The following is a 20,792-nucleotide window of genomic DNA, read 5'->3' as shown; positions in this document are numbered from 1 at the left end:
TTTCTTAACTACAAATTAAAAAAAAGTTAAAAGCAGAGGTGTGCTGAAAAGCGGGGGAAGGAGGACGTTGATCGAAGCGGTTCACCGCGGAGGAGCTGCAGAGATTCACAGCTCAGGTAGGAAGAAGCCAACCATTCCCAGGGTGAAACATGATAGTGGCTGCATAATGCTGTGGGGGCTGCTTTTCTTTAACACTGGCAAGCTCTGATAAGATGGTAGCTTAGCTCCAATTATATTAGTGAGCCAGAATGGCCTAATCAAAGTCCAGACCTAAATACAGTTGAAAATCCGGGGGAAAGGTTTAAAAACTGATGACAGGTGGTTTCTATCCAATTTGACTTTTAAGGTTTTAAAGAACAGGGTTCCATTTTGAAAAAGAAAATGACACTTTTGTAGTTTAAATTCTGCTTATTCAGTGCATTTTATTAATAAAAAACACAGCAACTGTAGCAAAGAAACCAATACAGTATTTGAGTTCATCTCTGTGCCCGTTAGTTTTAGTCCAACTCCTCCCCTCCCTCACATAGCTAACACAGTAGCTGAATGATTAGTGTTTATCCTCTCTGTACAAACACATCTGTAGTGCCTGCTTATTGAAGCCTCTAGTGATGTAAACAACTTTATTTTTAAAAAAAGTGCTGAAATTCTCAGTAAAGTGTCTGAAATGCAAAACGTGACAAGAGTTGCCAAAACCTAACGGTGTGTGTGGAAGTGGTGGAGAAAGAGGTGGCTGTGCCTCAGGTTTAGGATTAAAGCTTGGTCATGCATGTGCTGAAAATATTAAGCTTCAGATAAATAAATAAAAAGTGTAAAAAACTACATTCCTCTGACGTACAGTGTCTGAAAATAGGACATCTAGTCACTGGAGTTGATGAAATTAAAAGCGGCAGACTGAGCCGGGTCCGGTTATGGCTCTGCTATCAATAAATTACAGCTAGAATCTCTGAAACTTAAGTAGCTCGTTAAATTAAGAAAGAAATAAACCATCAAAGCTCATTTTCTTGGTCCTGGTTGGACCTTCAGACTCCCTGAGGTAGGGAGTTCAAACGCTGCGCAGCCACAGCAGCAAAACAAAGCCACCTGGGGCTTTGGAGACAAAATATATCATCTTAAAAGGAACCACCGAAGCGTTTTAGGCATTTTTTGTTCAATATTACAATATGAATTAGGCACAGAGTTCTGAAAGATGATGGAAATCAGCTTCTCATCGGAAACGCAGAGTGTTGGCGTTGCTCCGGGTTTGGGATCAGGGATGTCTGCTGGCTCTGGGACGCGGACAGCGCCGGCAATCGCAGCGTCTCCTCCTCTTCTTGGTGCGGGTCGAGCTTCTGGAGCCAGCCAGGCGGGAAGCGAGTCCCTGACCCGTGTGACATTCTGCAGGGATACATGCCCTCACTTTGAGTCAGAGGTCGTCTTCAGCACGGAGGGAGTGGACTCTGCAAACGTCCTTCGAGACGAGAGGACAATGAATGAACAACCGGTTAAATAGGGAAGGTTTAATCAGCCGCAGGTGTGTGTGGGCGTGTGTGTGTGTGTGTACCTCATGGGGTGTGTGGGCCAGTTTGGCTGGACTGGTGTGGGGAGTGCAGAGCTGGGACTCATCAGCATGGCGCTGTAGATGTTTGCTGCCACCACCAGGACGCAGAGGAGAATGGGGCCAATTATCGCCCCCTCCAGGCCAAGATAGTACGCTCCACCTGCGACCGCCAGGCCTGTGAGGTACGGATGGCCGCCCCTGAGAAAAAGAACAAACACTTTATAAAACTGTATTATGGAGATGAACACTAAAGCAGGTTGTAATTCATTTTGAACAATTTGGAGAATGAATGTCTGTTTTGTTTGTTTGTTTTTCTCAGTAACTTGAAATCAAAAGTTATTCCCAAAGCCCTGTCTGGTCTCCTTGGTCTTCATGATGCTGTTTGTTCATTAATGTTTTCGAACAAATTTTTAAGGCCAGAAAGAGGACAACTGGTCTTATGTTTAGGTTAATTTACATATCTAAATATGCAACGTGACAAAATGTGAGTAAACTGGAGCATATGAACATTTCTGCAGGACACTATTTTTTAGGACTCTCTCAAGCAGCAGTTTATGTAAACAAATACATTTTTAGTTTCACCTTTATTTAACGAGGAAAGTCCCGTTCAAATTAAAAAACTTTGTTAAACACCTGCTGCAACATTTGCATTTTAAAGCCATAAAGTTCCAGATCTGGATACCTTTATCACATTTTTAAATCTTTTTGCAAACATACCCCGATATATCCGAATAGATGGCCGTGTCCACGAAATACGTCGGGAGCAGATGGCAGATGAGCAGCAGGGCGGCCTTGACGCTTTCGCCTTGAGCCAGCCACAGGTCGCACACGGCCGGCACCGCCGCCCAGTATGTCCCCAGGAAAGGCACGGCGCCCAAGATGGCAGCCAGAGCTGCGGGCCAGCAACACAAGAGCCACGCAGCACCGAGGGTTTAGTAATAACACTGCAATCTGCTGCAAACACACGGACTCACCGGACGGAATGAAGACGATGTTGATGCCAAAGATGGTGTGAGTGAGCCAGGTGTAGAGGCCGTAGAAGCCCGCCATTTTGAAGGAGGCATCAAACACCCCTCTGTAACGCAAACATCGACCATCGTCTACGTGAAGGAAGATCTTGCATGTTTTATTATTTCACAGCCGCGATGCAAACCTGATAGCCTCCTCCACAGACTGGCCGATGATGTTGGAGGAGGGTCCGGGCTGCGATAGCGGCGTCAGGTTGATGACCCATTTGACGGGTTTGTAGTATTCGCCGCTGGAGCTCAGCAGGTAGAACAGAGTGGTGAGGAAAATCACCTGCATGGCAGCAGAGAACACACATCACCACTGGAGCATGTACGCAGAATAAAAACCTGCTCATGGGCCTAACACTGCAAAAACTATCTAAATTATTAACTATTAAATAGACAGCAAAAAAACTAAATTTGTATTTTTGGTCTGGTTTATAATACAAATATCTTAGTACACTTGAAATAAAACAAGACTAACTTACACGTTAGCAACTCAGGAACTTGTTTTAAGTCAACAACTCCTTAATATTAAGAAATACTAGTTCAACTGGCAGGTTATTTCACTTAAAATAAGACATTTTTCCCATGTTATAAATGAAATAATCTGCCATTGAAAGTAGTATTTTTTCCATCAGTATCAAGGAATTATTGATTTAAAACAAGCTCCTATATGTTGCTGAAAAGTTATTTTTAAGTTTTGCCTTATTTCAAATGTACTAACGCATCTCAACTAGAAACTAGACCAATAACACTTTGTACGATTTTGTGTTTTTGCAGTGTGTAAATCTTTCGGATTCTGTCGGAATAAGTCTAGTTATCGAGGGAAGGCATAAGCTGAGATGCTTCCGATGATGGAACATCTTTCATCAGCCCGACACTGGCAGCAAATCAAAGGAAAAGCTCCCCTGAGTGTTTGTGAGCTGGTTCACTCGGTGATTCATACCAGACTCAGCGCAAAGTTGAGCAGCGCCGTGCCGCTGTGGAACAACACGGTGAAGAGGGTGGTGGTGGTGGAGAAGAGGAGGCCGACGTTCCTGCTCATCACCACCCACAGAGACTCCAGGATCTACAAAACAACAACAACAAAAAGAAGGTAAACACAAACATCCAGAGGGAAACTGGATTTCCAAATAGTCTCTGTTAAATTAGAGCTGTGCAGATCAAGTTTTCTTTTTTAAAATGTCCTGGTATTTTAAAGAGTGCTTAACAGTGTTTTTCTACATGTTCATCCGTTGTTTCAATTTTATTTAGGTCTAAAATGTGTCAAAAGTCTTCAGACAAATTATTGCAGGAGGAGGCTGTGTTTAATCTGAATATATTATAAATCTATAAATTCAGACAAACTCTGATCTTACAGACAGCAGAGTCTCGATGTTCTCCTGCACAAAAGAGGCGATGTCCTTCCAGTCCAGGATGTCCCCGTGCCAGCTGTTCTGTCTGTGAGTCATGTTCTTCTGCACGCGGTTCCGCCCGCTGTGGGTCACATTCTGCAGCATAGAGGGGATAATATTTCCACATACAAATCAAAAATATGCAGAATAACAGGCGGCTAGTGTCACACACCTTCACGAACCAGGAATGGTAAAGCCGGTCCCAAAGCTCCAGCACCTGCTTCTCGATCATCGCTGTGTTGTTCACCTTATCCCCCAACATCTTTTGAAGCTGAACACCAAGTTAAAGTTTTCTTGAGCTTCAGTCTGACTTTTTTTAATTTTTTTGACATTTAGCATAAACCAAACGTCTAACCTTCTGTGTTATCCATTCTCTCCCATGCTGATAAACATTAGTAGCAGCTGAATTCAGAGCTTTCTGCACAACACGAGCTTCTGGAAGCAAACTAGAGGAGGGAACATAAGAAAGAAAAAAAAAAAATCAATAAATGTAGAAAAAAAAAATCTATAAAGCATAGATAGATGATTGAAAAATGCCTTACTTTGCCCATTCTGGATGGTTGGAAAGAGTCTCGTTGATGAGGTTACTGGTAACTTTAATGATGTGAGTGCTTTCGTGATGAACCTAAGGAGTAAGAAGTTGCTTTGGTATCCAGGGAGACGTTGACGTTGACAGTGTGGAAGTAAAATATAGAACAAAAACTGACCATAGCAGTGAGCAGAAGACCCATGAGCAGAGTCCCTGTGACCAGGAGGAAGATAATGAAGATGCTGATGATTTTGTCCAGCGATCGCTCCAACCACACTATCATCTGACAAGGAGACAGAGAAGATACCTCAGCAGATTTCTGCAAGAGTTCAACACCACAGTGATCAGACACATGGAGAAACCTGCGTCTTCCCCCACATGGTGAAACCCCATTTCAGTTTTAAACCCAAAGATAAAAGGTGGCTGATTTATTAAACCTGTAGTGTGCAGGTCTGGAAACATAACACGCATGTTCTTAAACTCGAGTAACAATCTTCAGATTCAGCTGATTTCTCTTTTTAAAACTACTTGGTTCACCCACATTTTATCAGCTGTGTGTTATTCCAGCCGGGAAGGACTGAATCAAATGGATCGCACTTTTAATCTGACTCAGGAGTTAGTAGATAGTTGTGACTTTAGCTCAGAATCATGAAGATCTTATTATGGAAACGTTCCCGACTGTGGAGAGATCCTGCAATGAGATCGCTCAGGAAAAAAACAACATTTTAACGTGATGTTTTTGTTCAATTACCCCATTAGACTCTCGGATCCAAATCTAACAACTCTTTATCTTGAAGCTGTTGATGCCTCCGTTTTACACCCCACATATGCACCACAGCACATGTATAAAAAAATTACTGTAGATACAAGGATTCATTTATTTTCTAGATTTGGGGGTTTCAACCTCAGGTTTCTCAGTGTTTCCATTGAAAATCACATTTCCTCTCAGAAAGCATTAAACTTATCGAAGTCCACAGCAAATGAGTGGAGGAAGCTGTTAGATGTCCTGATGCATCGGTGCATTGAAGTTACATGAATGGTTAATGATGCAGCGGTCAGTACAGGAGCTGCTGCACTACAGCTGCAAATTTAGAGACACCTTAGATATGGAGCTTTACCTGGCAAAATGAAGTGAATGAAACCTAATAACCAACTTTTATTACAAAAAGGACAGACTCACCACATATGAAAAAGAATTAAAGCTGTAAATTAAGTTCCTTGCAATATAAATTTCTTCTAGTTGCATACAAATCTAGTAGAAATCTAAAGTACTGCAGTACTGATACTGTATTCAGAACAATAGACTCTTAGTAAATGTCTGACTCGGAATACACAAAGCCACCGACAGGTTTTAAATTAGACCACAGTTGTAAACACTTTGAGTACCAGATCTTTAAAATTGTGTTCCTCTTGAAGAAACTGGCGCTAAATTTGAATCAATTGAAGAATTGATACAGAAACGAAAATGTTTATAGCACCCTTCACATATTCCTAAACTTCTCTGGTAGAGATAAATTATTAGTTTATTGCAGTATGTAGCATATTCTCTCACAGAACAATTTACAAAAATTCAAGTAAGAGCACATTCATTCAGGGCAACAAAAAAAAAAAACCTATGTAAAATATCAAAAGAGTGCAGAGCTAATCTGTTGACTATTTTTTAGATAAACTGGTGAATAACTGGATACGAAAGGGGCTAACGTGATTTTTTCATTTACAAAATTTGAATCTAAAACTGACACTACAGGAATTCTGGGTAACATATTCACAGATTAAGGTGGGGGTTTTTTTTTATCTTAAATACAAAATGTATATACTCTTTGTACAGTGTTTGCCTAATTTCTGCTCTGAGCAAGTTGGCCTTTCAGCAAATTCCCTATTTTGAGTCTGTACAGTTCCAGTTAACAATTAATCATTTACTAAATTAGTTGATAAATTATTTCAAATATCAATTCATCACGACTAATCGTTTCAGAGGACATCTTAATCTTCATCTGTCTCAAACAAAATGATCTAAAACAGCTCTGTGTTTTAGACAGGTAGTCATGGCTTGAGTAAAAATTAACATCTCCATTAAAAATTAATTTATTCGGATGGTAGTAGGAGCTTTTAACCATCACACAATTTACTGCATGTGCTTTAATGCTTAAACTCTTACAGAGCCTCTCAGAGTGAAGCTTCGTAATGATTAAAACATCATCTTTCTGAACCTGCAGATCAAAAACGCTCCTCTCCTCCCACTCCACTCTGCTCTCTTTACATCAGCCATCTCTCCATGCAGCTCACACAGTCTCTCAAAACAAATCTGCCAGCTGGATCAAAGCAGGGAAGATACAGATGGTGGAGAGAGGGTGGGGGGATTAGTGGGAGCAACAAGTACCACCTCCACCTCTCCACTGCAGCTTCCTGCAAAAATAAATATAAAAAAAAGAAAAAACAGGAAGCAGGAAAGCGGCGAGGTAACAAACAAAGATGAGAGGGAGATGACAGTGGATGGAGGAGGATAAAAAGGAAGCCAGTCCAAGCAGCTAACAGGTGTGTTCACTCCTTCACACACACCAACATGAAGACGGAGGTTAATTCTTTACCCTCGTGCTCTCTCACACACAAGCACTTATTACCTGCTTGTTAAGCCAATGCCAGAGCTTGGGGAGGAGACAAAGAAACATTGGGAAGATTGTTATTGGAGAGATATGTGCAACAGTCGCCTCACGCCCCCCCATCAGACAAGAAGACAACCTCTGTTTGGGTACAAGCAGTGAGTGGACACACTGCGGCAGGCAGGATCTCATAATAGGCTGTACACAGAGGGGCCAGTGGTCTGAGGGTCGGGTGCAAACACACAGCCGCAAACACAATCCAACGTCACAAAAATGATCTGTGATAAAACATCTACAGTGTTTGTTCTAATGACAATCTGACAGTGCAAAGAAAACAACCAGCAAGCGTGACAATCTCAATTTAAACTCAGTTTCTGGTCATTTGATCAGCATTCTGCCAAACTTCGTTCCCCTTTCAGCTCTATTTTTAGGTCTGACTTCACTATCTACTCCAGTCGGTGCTGGCCGGTTCATCCAGAACAGTCGGTGTATTAAAACTTTCCACACCAGCTGCTGCTGGAAATAAATCTGATGAGAGTCTGAAACTGAGCCTTAATAGCAAATCAGTAGCTACAAGGCAACAGTGAGTGTAGATTATCTATAAAGGTTTCAATCAAAGTAAACTCACTTGTACAGCCTGATAATGAAACTGGCTGCATTAAAGATGAATATCAGTGGTCGTAACCCAGATTTTTCAGTCTTCAGTTACGACCGGACGCATAAAAATAAAGCTCAGGTCTATGTTTTGGGATATCCTTATTTGACTGGATCAGAGTTCCCTGACTAAACTCAACTCTGTGACTACGGTAACTCAGGTGGCTTCAATTTGCTTGATCATGTTTTTGAATCACGATCTACTTTTGAGTGCATGTTTTGCAAAACTATCACATGCTTTGCAAAAATTAGCTGAAATGCTAGTCAACAAATTCATTAAAGTTCAAAGCAAACTCACAATAAACACGTTTGTCCCTACACCATTACCTATAACCCCATTAGTGTATTACCAGCTGAATTAACAAGTTCTATCACAAAAAAGAGAGGAAAGATGCTATGCTAATATTAGCCCAGCAATTCAGAAAACTGAAGGAAACATTGCCAGCAGGAGCAGCATGTTACTTTGCAGAAGACTGTAGCTCTGTGTGTCGAGGTTGTCCTGAAGAGACATCTGTTTAGACTAAATATCTGTCGTTGCCAAGAGAAACAGATACCACAGTGTCCTCCATGTTATTTGTGAAGGTCTAAAATTGATTAAATGTAGTCTGATACTTTGATGTTTCTTAAAGCTGAAAAGTCTTTAAGCCTGCACAGGACAGTTACAGTTTTCTAATCCTAAAGTAATTTAAAATGCTCTATGTTCTGTTTAATGTGAATCAGCAGATTTTAGACTTCTACAAATATGAACTGGTCATTTCGAGTCTACAAAATGTGCAAATTCTTTGTTGAATTTGCACATGGCTAGCATTGCATTAGCCTCATATGTTTTGAGGTGTTTAACTCTGAAACCATTTCCAAAACCAGAATGCAGTTTTGGACAGTCAGTCTCAATTCATCTATTAATATCTAACATATTAAACATGCCTATTGTGAGTTTCTTACCTACTTGATTTGTGAAACTTTTAAGAGGCCCGTCACAAGGCTCCAATCTAAGAACGAGGGTTAACTGGGCAACTCTTCTCGCAGATGCCCAGCACATTTCTGATTTATTAACCACCGAAGGCCTTCTGTAGCGAAAGTTTCAAAAATCTAAATGTGTACTGGTGAAATATAACGTTTCGCTTTGTGATAACTGCAGGTAGTGTGGAAATAAAAATGCAGAATAAGAAATAACTGCATACAACCAGAATGCATTACCTTGGTGTCAATGCGCAGCAGGAACTGAGCAAGACCTTTGATTGGTCCAGGCAACAAAGCCTCTTCGCGTTCCAGTACGAACTTCTCCAACACGGTCCACCACAAGCTCAGAGTCCGCTCTGCGAAGCTCTTCACACCAAAGTGGACCATCAGCTTCTTCAACACCCAAACTGAAGCAACAAAGTAGCAAACATGTAACTACAGGGGATCTTTTCATTTGGAAGTGATGACAGATGAGTGCGGTCTACGTGTTACCAGCCACAGGGATGGGCAGCAGCTGGAGGATCCAGAAGTTGAGCCACATCTGGACCAGCACGATGGCCCAGACCAGCAAGATGAAGTAGATGTCGCTGGATTTCCGACTGCTTTTCTCTTTCAGCTGGAGGTTGGTCTTTAGGGGGCCAGGGAAGCCCGGCGTGGGGGGTACGGGACCTACTGACGGCACCCCGTCGTGCAGAGGAAGGAAGGGAGAAAAACTGATTTAAAAAGAGTAAAAAGAAAACACACAAGTACAATGTCGAGTTTTTGTACTGTACTTTTTTTTCATGTAAAGACCACAAACTTATAGATTATATTAATATGATTTTATGTGAGAAACCAGCAAAAAGAAGTGCATGATGGTTAAGTGGAAGAAAAATAAAACAAGAAACGTTTCCAGTCAATTTTACTCTGATGCCACTAAATAAAATCAAAGGCAACTAATTTCCTTCTAAAGTTACCTAATTATTATTACTAATTAGTAAACAAAGCACTATTGAAAGCAAGTATAGGTGTTAAAACAACTTGGGCTTTTGTAAACGATTATTCAAGTAATGGAGTAAATTATTGATTATTCTGACAAATTAGTAATCGAGTAAAAACTTGTCACGATTTTATACATTTTTATTTTAGTTTTTAATAAGAAAACATTTCCTTGCTTAAAATGGAATACAATTGAAAAAGTTCCATGTATGAAAAAAAAAATTATTCTGTCGCAAAATAGTAGAACACAATTTAATGAAGCCTTGAGGTGGATCATTTGCTGAAGTTTAATAACTGAAGTACTCAAATAATTTGGTGACTCATTAGCCCTAAAACCAACATCGAAAGCATTAAACATCTCACAAAGTACTTTTGCAAGGCACTTTCGCTATGATAAGTGCAAAGAACCAAGAGAAAGTCTCTCCAGGAACTGCTCGTCAAATCATTGCTGACTGTAAAAAACAAAGACACATATTTTCTTTTACAGTTGTTAGGAGTTCCAGTACTTCTTCTAAGTACAATAAATCATTCCCAACACCATCAGTTTTTCAACTCCAGCCCAATAGGATGGAGAGGAGCTTCCCCACCTGTGCTGGAAGCCTCACTGGGCTCTGCTTTTGGCTGCAGGTTGCTGCAGGAAATGGCCATGAAAATCGTGTTGGCAGCCAGTGAGAGCATCTGTCCCGGCAGCTCGCCTGTGGGGTGAGAAAAGGAACAAGCGCAGGCAGAGATCACTGAAAACCAAACTGTGAATATTTTTGGTGCATTTTTTTAATAGGACTTTGCATCTTCACTGAAGTCAATTGTTCCAACTGCCTCCTTTCATTTGCTTTCACAAAACCTCGCTGTGGGCCAAGTATCCAGCTGCTGCAACGTAATCTGAGAACTGGCTGTGCTTGACAAACCGGGAGGACAAATTCATACCAAGTTATTTTAGTACGAGACCTTTTCACTGTCACAAAGCTAGTCAAAAAGATTCTGCAAGTTTTTCTAGAACACATTTATTTCCGTAATAGTTAATAGTACTGTTATCACTAAATAAGAAGAAGAAGTGTATGCGAGTTGAAAAGACAGAAAATGAAAAACGCCCTGGCTTATCTCTGATGATAATCAAATTAACACATTTTCTCAGTCGGTTTTCTGTCTTTAAATGACTTCCTTCCTCTTGTTTGCCATATTTGGAAGTATATTTGAGCACATATGACTTTACCTTTTCCTGGGGCAGGGGGTTTCTCCAGGGAGCCCACAATGAGGAGTGCCACCATCACCATAAATATTGGCACCCTCCATGACCCGGTCAGAGAAACTAAAATCAGATAGAGAAATGTGAGTGATGACGATGTATCAAACACAGAGAACCCTGTTTCAGTCATAATTTTGATTTTAAAAAAGTTACGTTTTCAGGCGGTTTTTTGCTCTGTTTAAGCTAGCAGCACTACAATAACGTTGCTACAACTTCTGGAAAGCTTGTAGTCACTTTTAATATTTCACACTTGAAGGTCAGAAGTGCTTTCTAACCTTAGAAGTGTGCTAAAAATACAGTCAGACTTCCTCATCTTACTTTGTGACTTTGCACATGCTCAGTCAGGAGGACATGTGGGGACAAGACATTCTCTTACCCCTCTTGCACTCGGGTGGGAAATGGGAGATCAACCCCCCGCCCGCCATACCACCCAACCCCAGAGGGAAAAAGAGGCAGCTTGTAGAAAAATGTGAAAATGTGCCTGAGCAGGTCCAGACTCACCGATGTAGAAGAGCAGAACAGCCCAGACGGGAAGCGCCAGAGCCCTCAGGTAGCACTCAGTCTGGGGACTCCACTTGAGAGAGACAACCAGCAAGTAGCCAAACACGACACTGCACACCTAAAGGAGCGTAACAAGACATTTTGAGATTTCTTGCCTCACTTAAGATCACTCTAAGGCTTCAAGTTCTATTATTTCATCTAGTTATTGACATTAATACATTTACTCTATAAACTTAAACCCATCTATCAAAGTTTGTTGTTGTAAATACTTTTTCACAGCACTGGTGTTCCACTTTCTATCCATAACCCAGACATATTCAAACTCACCACAGAGCCTTTAGAAAGAGCACATGGCGTCCGTCTAGGAACATTTAATCTAATTTGGATTTGTTTGTGGCGATGCAGGGTTTATCCTTTAGGGCAGGTTTGGAATAATAAGATTTTAATCAATTAGACACTGGAAATACAGAAAATTAGATCAGGCAACAAGCAAATTAAATCATGTTTTCCAAGCAACTACGTTCTGATCTGCGCGTAATTGAGTCAACCGTTTATGCTGAAGCACCCAAGATCTTATTTGTGTAATTTATGATGATCATTTAGTCCGAAGTGAGGCTGATCTAAAACTTTTTACTTACAGTATTATGTATGAACTATATGCTAAAAGCTTATATATGTGTTATTATGCATATATTAAGCCTGGGCCAGGTACACGAAAAGAGCACAGAGCAGAAGAAGCTAAAACCCATTTATTACTTCATTTAGTTACTATTTCCACATCTTTATGTTTTCTCTACTGAAATATTAACAAAAAGTTAACTGTTAGATTGTAATAATCAATCTTTTATCTTAACAAGAGTAAGAACATCAGTTTGTTTCTACTTTACATAAAAACACTTAGATGATGTTAAAAAAGGTTTTGTGTAAGTACAGTAATTCTGTTGTGTTTTTGCTCAAGGTTATCATGTTTTAAGAATCTCATACCATGATTAATATAATAAAATATATTTCCTGTTCACATTAATGTTCAACAACTACCTCCAATTAATTTTAAAATAGGTATCCAAGCTTCCTCTTTTTTGGTTATTTTTGTAAATAATGACATTTTAAACAGTATAAATTAAATGCTTGCAACAAATACACTTTTAAAAATCACGTTTATTTTTTAGTGCGAATATTTTATAATTAAATGTACCCAAATAGTAACCTACGGCCCTTTTTGCATTATTTTCTGATATAAAAAAAGAGACTGTACATAACTATTTTATATTTCTGCCCATTATAACTGTCCTCTGGGATTAATAGAGTAATAACTAGAAAATTCCTGAAGAAATTTAACCGGGGCCTGTCTAAGTGTGCCCGTCGGTTTGGACCCAGCGTTCTGATGCTAGAAATTAGCATCAATGCTAAAGAAAGCTGCAATCATATGAGGAGAATCACAAGAATGTTGACTAACATGTACTTGCACCATTCAGTATGATAAAGTAAGTGTATCAGCTAAAATTAGCAAAAATGCTAATGTTAGCGTTATTGCTATCAGTAGCATGTGGGACATCACTAGGATGTTTTCTATAATAGACTTACTCCATTCAGTATACTAGACATGGCTAATAAGTAAAATAAATAGCTAATAGCTTATTTAAGCTAAAGTGCTAATGCTAATGAACTGCCTTGCTGCACAAGGCAGTTCTGTAACCTGAGAGAAAAAGATAATGCAGAATAATATTATTGCACCGCCTCATGGCAGCCAATCGCCTCCTGTGTTTCATTGCTATGGTTATCAATCCTCTGCTAACTGTCGTGTGTGTGTGAGACAGAGAGGTGGAGAAAGAATTCTATCTTTGTGAGACACCCAGTCAGTTTATATGGAAAAAGCAGCCTGAACAACTCCTTGCTTAACTGGTTTGAATCCTACATAAAGAACAGGGATTTCTTTGTTTCAATTGAAAACTTTTCATCAAAGAGGTCAAAGGTCACATGTGGGGTACCCCAAGGTTTGATCCTAGGGCCCCTTTTATTCAATATTTATATGCTCCCACTAGCTCAGGTTATAACAGGAAATAATATTAGCTACCATAACTATGCAGATGACACACGGCTCTACATTACGATGTCACCAGGTGACTCAGAGCCCATCCAATCACTGAACAGATGCTTAGAACAGATAAATGTGTGGATGTGCCAAAACTTTCTCCAGCTGAACAGAAACAAAACTGAAGTTATTATTTTTGGACCTAAAGGGGAACGATCTAGAGTCAATGCACAGCTTCAGTTATTACAACTGAAAACCAGCGATCAGGCCCGAAACCTGGGAGTAGTGATGGACTCTGACCTGAACCTCCAGAGCCACATAAAGACAGTTACAAAGTCGGCCTTCTATCACCTGAAGAACATTTCCAGGATTAAAGGACTAATGTCTCAGCAAGATCTAGAGAAACTCATCCATGCGTTCATCTTCAGTCGTATTGATTATTGCAACAGCGTCTTCACAGGTCTGTCCAACAAATCAATCAAACAGCTGCAGCTGATCCAGAATGCTGCTGCTCGCGTTCTCACTAAAACCAGGAAGATAGAGCACATAACACCAGTTTTAAAGTCCCTACACTGGCTCCCTGTAGCTCAAAGAATAGACTTTAAAATACTGTTGTTAGTTTACAAATCACTGAACGGCTTAGCACCACAATACATTAAATATCTGCTGTTGTTGTATCAACCTTCCAGACCTCTCAGGTCTTCTGGTTCTGGTCTGCTCTGCATCCCCAGAACCAGAACCAAACGAGGAGAAGCAGCTTTCAGCATCTATGCACCACAAATTTGGAACAAACTTCCAGAAAACTGTAAAACAGCTGAAACACTGACTTCCTTTAAATCTTGACAAAAAACCCACCTGTTTAGGATTGTATTTGAAATGTAATCAATTACAAATTTATTGATGTAACTTGACTTAATGATTGATTCTATGTTGCATTGTGTTTCTGTGTTTGTAATGATGTAAAGCACTTTGAAATGCCTTGCTGCTGAAATGTGCTATACAAATAAAATTTGATTGATTGATTGATTGCCGTTCAGGAACCGAGAGAGGTATTGGAAAACTGTTTGAAGCGTATGAGAGGGCTATCTGTCGACTCCCATAGTACCGCGATTCATATTTGTAGCTCACTCACAATAATTGCAGTGATGAGACAAAGATGGTGTGTGCTGAGCTCATTAATTTTGGAGAAATACCTGGAAGTGAATCTGGGAGATTTGTCAGTTACCCTGGCGCATGATTTCACTCTGAAGCACCTTGACAGAAAACCGTAAGCCCTAGAGAAATTTTGAAAACATTTTACGGGAGCAGGCACTCGTATCAATGTCATGACCGAGTTTGATACCAATCGGGCGATATTTGTGGGCGTGACGGCGATTTCAAAATTATTTGGGGGTCAAAAATTCTCTTCATTTCTCACTCTAAAGGAGAGGCAGTTGGTTTCAGTTATGCTCTGCGTTTCGGCAGTTGGACATTTCTCTCCCTGTGCATTGCTATGGACAGGCCCCAATAAAGCGTTTCTTCGCTGTTTTTCACCATGTTAGAGGAGAAATATGGATTTCTGGGAATAATTTATGCTCAGCTGATGAAGCTGAACTTGTTCACCCTGACTGACAACAGGCTTTCTGTCTGAACCGTGACGGCGGGGAACTACCCCGATGACGCTGCGTGTTAACTCACCCACACAACGTGGAAGCAGTCCAGCAGCAAGCCGATGACCCAGCAGACATGTCCGAGGATCACCTGCATGCCGATGACACTCCAAAAGAGGTAGAGGAAGTAAGCCAGCGGCGCCCCCGCCCCGATCACCAGCAGCACCGTCAGCCTCTTTAGCACCAGCTTGCCCATTTCCTCCACCCCGTAGTTGACGCACCACACCGGGACCAGCATGGTCCCCACTACGATGGGTGTCCCGGTGTCCTGCAGGCCGGTGAGCCAGGAGCGGCCGAGCCGAGCCAGGGAGTACTTGAAAGGGTGGAGAAAGGTGCCGCAGAGCACCGCCCAGAGCAGCGGGCGGAGGAAGGCCTCCAGGATGAAGTACACCAGGACAGCGGCCCCGCAGCAGATAGCCACGAAGATCATCGCCCCGGTGTTGTAGAAGGCCTGCTTGATGTTTTTGTCAAACTTCAGGGAGGACGGCTGGGACAGCAGTTGGCTCATCATCCCGACGGCCGGCTGGACGCTCTCGGAGAAAGAAACGGAGAGAGGCCGGCCCATGTGAGGGCTGCCCGGGGGAGAGACAGCGGCGGGATCCGGCGCCGACTCCTTTTCAACTGCCATGATACCGCTGTTGCTCCGGGTAGTCCTTCCAACGGCTCTGCCGCGTGACGGAGGAAAACATATGACGTAGAAATAGCGACTGTTCAAGGGCACATGGGAAATGTAGGAAAATGGAACATGCCCTGGAATCTCCAGTATTTCCGTATTATTTTTTTGTTATCGTTCTTTGTCGGTTTATTCATTTTTGTAGTTTATCTAAAGAACTATTTTAGCAGACACACAAAAAACAAAACTTTTCTCACTTCAAAAGAAATTAAGTTTAAGATGAAACAGACTTCATTATAAAGAAAAAATGCTGAGCAAATTTTTTGAACAGCTGCTAAAAAATGTTATAAGGTAGAAATGGAAAGAAGAAGTCGATGTGTAACTATTCTGTTGCAAGCAGCTTGCAATGCTAAACACACATTGTTATGAGTACATATTACAAAGTCGTATACTGTGTGAGAAAAAAGGCAATCAATTCAAACAGAGAAAAGATTTTATTTTATATTTTATACTTGAACTTTCTTTTTCATTTTCCGTTCTGGACATTTCACTTTTTTTTTTAGGAATTTCAACGTGTGATTAAATGCTACATAAACTGTATGATGGGGAAATAAAGTATTATCAGTTCAATAAAATATTGCTTATGTAAGACAATGTCGCCAGTTGTGTTTTCTCTGCTTTTATAAACAAGTCATTGCTGTGGCTGAGGAGGATGTTGGCTTGTATCCACATAAACACTGTGAGGGAACAGGAAGGACGTTCGTTCATGTCATTTTTCTTTCCTCTTTGCATTCCAGGAAGTTTCCACACAAGTTGCCAGCAAACAGCAGGATCCTGAAATGACTACCAGATTATTCATTGGCTTGTGTAAACACTGTCTTCTAAATCAAAGGATGCTGAAAAAGACTGTTTAATTTGAAACTACTCTATTATCAGATATCTGAAGCACATTTCTCCTTCATAACATTTGTTTATTTATTTGTCAAGATGAGTGAAGCGTGTATAATCTATCATGTTTCATACGTCTAAGATAGTCCTTATCTGTGCAAAGTACACATTTCATTATGGCAACCAACACTTTTTTTTATTGCTGCATGATCAACTCTTTCCTATTCAGTGCGATTGGCTGTGCTTGATTATGGCGTCCCCATGAGCAAATAGAAGGTGAGAGCTACTATGAGCAGCAAGCAGATAGGAGAATTGAAGGTCTGATAGGCTGTAGAGGGCATGAAGATGTCTTCATACTTATAGATGCTGATCATGCGGTCACTGACCGGAGGGTTGTCGATGTCGTGCCTTGTGATGGAACCTGTTGGTGCAGTGGGGGCTATGTTATGCTGTAATTTCCTGTAAAGAAGTCAGACTGATGTTTTGGTCTTCTTACGTACCTTGAATAGCAGGTCCCCATGCAAACAGGTAATACCAGGAAAGATGTAAGTCCACCAGCGTTTCCTCTCTCGGGACGTATAACGGTCGTTTGAAACGGCAGGTCACGCGATTGTTCTCGAAGATTCCTTCTTCATCCCGAGCCGGGTTCCTCTTGATCTCCTTGGCCCATTGGCCAACGTTGTAAAAGTGGTGAATTCTCACACGTCCATTGTCATCATGAACGCACCCCATCACATCGTCTCCTCCCTGAGTCAGAAAGGTTCATCGAGAGAAGAAAAGCTTTGTTTAGCAGTGATGTAATTTGAGGATACTGGTGATCCTGATTTAGCTGATGCCAATTACTCTTTAAAAATTATATCAACATATTTAATCTGTGTATTGTTGTAGTGCCATTTCACCACAAATATTGTCTCAAGGCATTTTGCAAGAAAAAAAATTTACGCAGAAATATGTGCTTAGTTAAATCCAAATAAATAATGACAGATTGAAAGTCAATTAGGTACTAGGTATAAAACAATGCGGTTGAGTACAGTTTGTTGTTCCAGAAGATAAAAAGGTCTATTTTAGAGAAACTCAGCAGATTGCATTGACTCACCAACTTTGCAGCAAACACTGCTGAACAAATATGTATCGTCAGGGGACAATGGCTCAAGGCGAGCTGCCACCTGCACGACTGACCGGGGGTTTGAGAAGACAGAACCCCGGTCTTTAAGTGCTAATTAAATATATAAATAAAATTATACTTTGGATAATTCTTTTAAAAATAGACTTTGCATGTACTTGTAAACCTACATATTTTAAAACATATTATGACTATATACTAACAATACTTTTCTGAAGTTGTAGGTTCTGTGTATATTTCAGGAAGCCTTACTGAATCTCAAAATAAATACATTTCAATAATATTTGTAAGTACTTTGTAAGTAGTGTCTAAGTATATTTCAATGAAACACTTTCAGTGCTCACATACATGCACCTTTATACTAGGCTATATATATACACAGTATATATATATATATATATATATATACAGTATATGCAGTATACTTCCAAGATAGTCCTTATTGTAAATTCCATAAAATTTCTCATTTTCCTTTCCTCTCGAACAGGCTCTATTAATCATATATCTTGTACTTTTGTAATAAATGTTTAAACAAAAACATGTCTAAGAAAAAAAAAGAACCTTTCTTGACTTGTCTAAAAGTAAGTGAGTGACACATTCTGACCTGTTAAAATTGCCTCATATTTGCTGTTTCTCAACCTTTCATTATCATACAGTCAATACGAACCTGGATAATCAAATAGCAAACTATTCATTTTCTGACATGTTACCTTAGAAAAAAATGCATGTTTTGATTAGTAAAGCAAATATGAATATGAATATGAACATTTACAAACAGGAGAAGCAATCGCAGGTGTTGCACAGCTTCTCACCATTTTCTTGTCAGAGGAGAAACCCACAGCGACCCAGCCGTCTGTGTCCGCACTCATCTCATACTCCACATCTGTACCGATGCGACGATAGCTCAGAAAGTAATCACACGTCTCTGCGTCGCACCCCGGCTTCCCGTACCTGCACATGTACAGGACGTATCCGTCAACAGAAAAGACACATACAAAACCTTCTCCAACCTTCTCCTTGTTTTATCAGAGATAAGGTTGACATAAACTCTGGCATTTTATTAAATGAATGAATACATCCTACTCAGATTCTACAGTTTCTTAGAAAATAAGTTCATATTCATTCAATGTCTTCACATTTTATCACTTTACAAACACAAATTAAATTTGAGCAGGATTTAATATGGTAGACAAACACAAAGTAGATCATATTTGTTTAGTGCCACTGGAAGGAAAGTTGATACTCCTAAATAAAATCCAGTAAAACCAATTGAGACGTCACATCACCTAACAAATAACTGGATTTCACCTGAACATAATTTGGTGTTAGAGACTGCAAAACATGTAAGGCTGGGGTGAAGGTTTACCTTCCAGCGGGACAACAACCTGAAACACACAGTCAGAGCTACATTGAAGTGGTTCAGATGTAAGCAGTCAGTGTTAAAATGGACCAGTCAAAGCTAGGACCTCAACCTCAATTTGTGGAAAGACTTAAAAAATGCTTTTCACAGACACTCTTCATCCAGTCAGACTGACCTTGAGATATTTATAAAAATGTGATACATTTTACAGTGCAAGTTGAAAGAGAAATCCTCCTCCCCTAATCAACCCCCATGGTTGCAGCTGCAGTTCCAGAAAAAATTGCCTCAGGACTTGGTGCAAATGTTGGATTCACTTTTTGGCATTTTATTTATTTAAAAAATTAAACTGTGTATAATTTTAACTCTGCTTTGAGTTGATCTAGCTCACAAAGTCATAACAAAAATCGCAATTTCACCAAATGTGAGAAGGATTTAAAAAGAGTGGATCCTATAGCTCTGGTGAAATGGCATACAACCCATAAGAGGACATCCATAAAATGCATCAGCACATCCGTTTAGAAACAGAGGATGAATGGCTGTGATGTTTCTGACCTTATGCAGCCTTTGGTAACTCCGCAGTCGCCGACTTTGATCTTGGCAAAGGGATCGACTGGTGGAGCTGTGGGGAATGGATAACCTGCAAGATACGTAAACAAAACAACTATCATCTGTTTCTAATGATAAACTGGACCAGATGAGGAGAGGCCATCTGCTCTGCGTGGTAGGTGTGGGTGAGGAGGAGACTGGATCAGCAGGGAGCTGGCCTAGGTGCTGAACAGCCTTTACACGCAACATAAAGCACGTTTCCCTTTTTTGTTTTTCTTCTAGGCCCCGCAGGCTCACTTTTTTTTCTTCATGTATGCCCTCCTGGATTTCATCCAAAGAGAACCAGATCCTTACCATCATCAGACAAATATCTGGATTCCAGGAACTCGGAGGCGAATGTGCTGTAGGAATCCTTGTGATGCTCCTGATGGCCCGGCTCTCCGTGGTCGCCGTGGCCGGTGCGAAGCGCTCCTTCGTCGGTGGGGCTCGACGCGACCCCCCACCGTCCGCTCTGGCATAGCATTACCGTCAGCCACACGAAGCTCCGCAACAAAACCATGGCTAATAATGAAGCAGGAGGTGATACGCGAACACTACACGGAAGAAGGGTCGAGACTGGTCCTCATTTCTGTCTGAATGTGTCAATGGTTGCGGATTCATCCATGGCAGCGTCACGCAGTCATCTTCTGATGCCGTTTGTCTCTGTCTTCACAGAGATGGGACGGGATGCGGCGTCGCTCACTGTGTGAGATTATCAGGCTAATTTCTCGCAAAATTACCCAGATTTGTAATCCAATCATGTAACAGAGGCACGTGGCCCTAATCCGCAGTGAAACCCAAAACCTAATTCTATCTGGTTGTATTTAATCCATCATAACTCTCAGCCCGGTGAATGGTTTCGTCCTCATGTATCAGCCAATAAGCAGTCGCGACGTGCTGTTATCAGGGCCGATCAATAAGTGTTCTTGTTTTCACAAGAATCCCATTAGACATGAATTGCGAACCACTGGGATCAGATCAAACCTCTTTATCTATTTTTTTTAAAATTTTTTTATATATAAATACACACCTTATTTTTCACTCTGCGAGTACAAATATCACTTCAGTGCACTTTTCAGATTTTTATTTGTGGAAAACGTTTTTCGTCCATGTTTAATTTTTCTTCTAATTCACTT

At 40.7% G+C, this 20,792-nt stretch overlaps 2 protein-coding genes across 3 annotated transcripts; both read right to left on the bottom strand.

Annotated features, from left to right (window-relative positions):
- Positions 1 to 396: 396 nt before the first annotated feature.
- On the bottom strand, positions 397 to 15,754 carry tmem245 (transmembrane protein 245). 2 transcript variants are annotated; one of them, XM_032559019.1, is made up of 18 exons: positions 15,116 to 15,754; positions 11,407 to 11,524; positions 10,873 to 10,968; positions 10,250 to 10,357; positions 9,177 to 9,353; positions 8,922 to 9,091; positions 7,092 to 7,115; positions 4,649 to 4,753; positions 4,484 to 4,566; positions 4,297 to 4,387; positions 4,114 to 4,212; positions 3,906 to 4,037; positions 3,494 to 3,616; positions 2,691 to 2,836; positions 2,512 to 2,612; positions 2,255 to 2,429; positions 1,541 to 1,735; positions 397 to 1,447 (listed from the first exon to the last, which is right to left on the bottom strand). In XM_032559019.1, exons 1-18 carry the CDS (start codon positions 15,713 to 15,715, stop codon positions 1,393 to 1,395), a joined length of 2,598 nt encoding a protein of 865 aa, XP_032414910.1. In that variant the 5' UTR covers positions 15,716 to 15,754; the 3' UTR covers positions 397 to 1,392. The 2 variants fall into 2 exon arrangements, with proteins under 2 accessions (XP_032414910.1, XP_032414911.1); XM_032559020.1 differs by lacking the exon at positions 7,092 to 7,115 and having other exon boundaries at positions 9,177 to 9,356.
- Positions 15,755 to 16,251: 497 nt separating this feature from the next.
- frrs1l (ferric-chelate reductase 1-like) lies at positions 16,252 to 20,508 on the bottom strand. The gene is made up of 5 exons (XM_032559022.1): positions 19,972 to 20,508; positions 19,624 to 19,708; positions 18,524 to 18,662; positions 17,089 to 17,335; positions 16,252 to 17,009 (listed from the first exon to the last, which is right to left on the bottom strand). Exons 1-5 carry the CDS (start codon positions 20,174 to 20,176, stop codon positions 16,837 to 16,839), a joined length of 849 nt encoding a protein of 282 aa, XP_032414913.1. The 5' UTR covers positions 20,177 to 20,508; the 3' UTR covers positions 16,252 to 16,836.
- Positions 20,509 to 20,792: the final 284 nt, after the last annotated feature.

Source organism: Xiphophorus hellerii, chromosome 3 (genome assembly GCF_003331165.1).
Source record: "Xiphophorus hellerii strain 12219 chromosome 3, Xiphophorus_hellerii-4.1, whole genome shotgun sequence".
Taxonomy (NCBI): Eukaryota; Metazoa; Chordata; class Actinopteri; order Cyprinodontiformes; family Poeciliidae; genus Xiphophorus; species Xiphophorus hellerii.
This window is presented reverse-complemented; position numbering and strand designations above follow the sequence as displayed.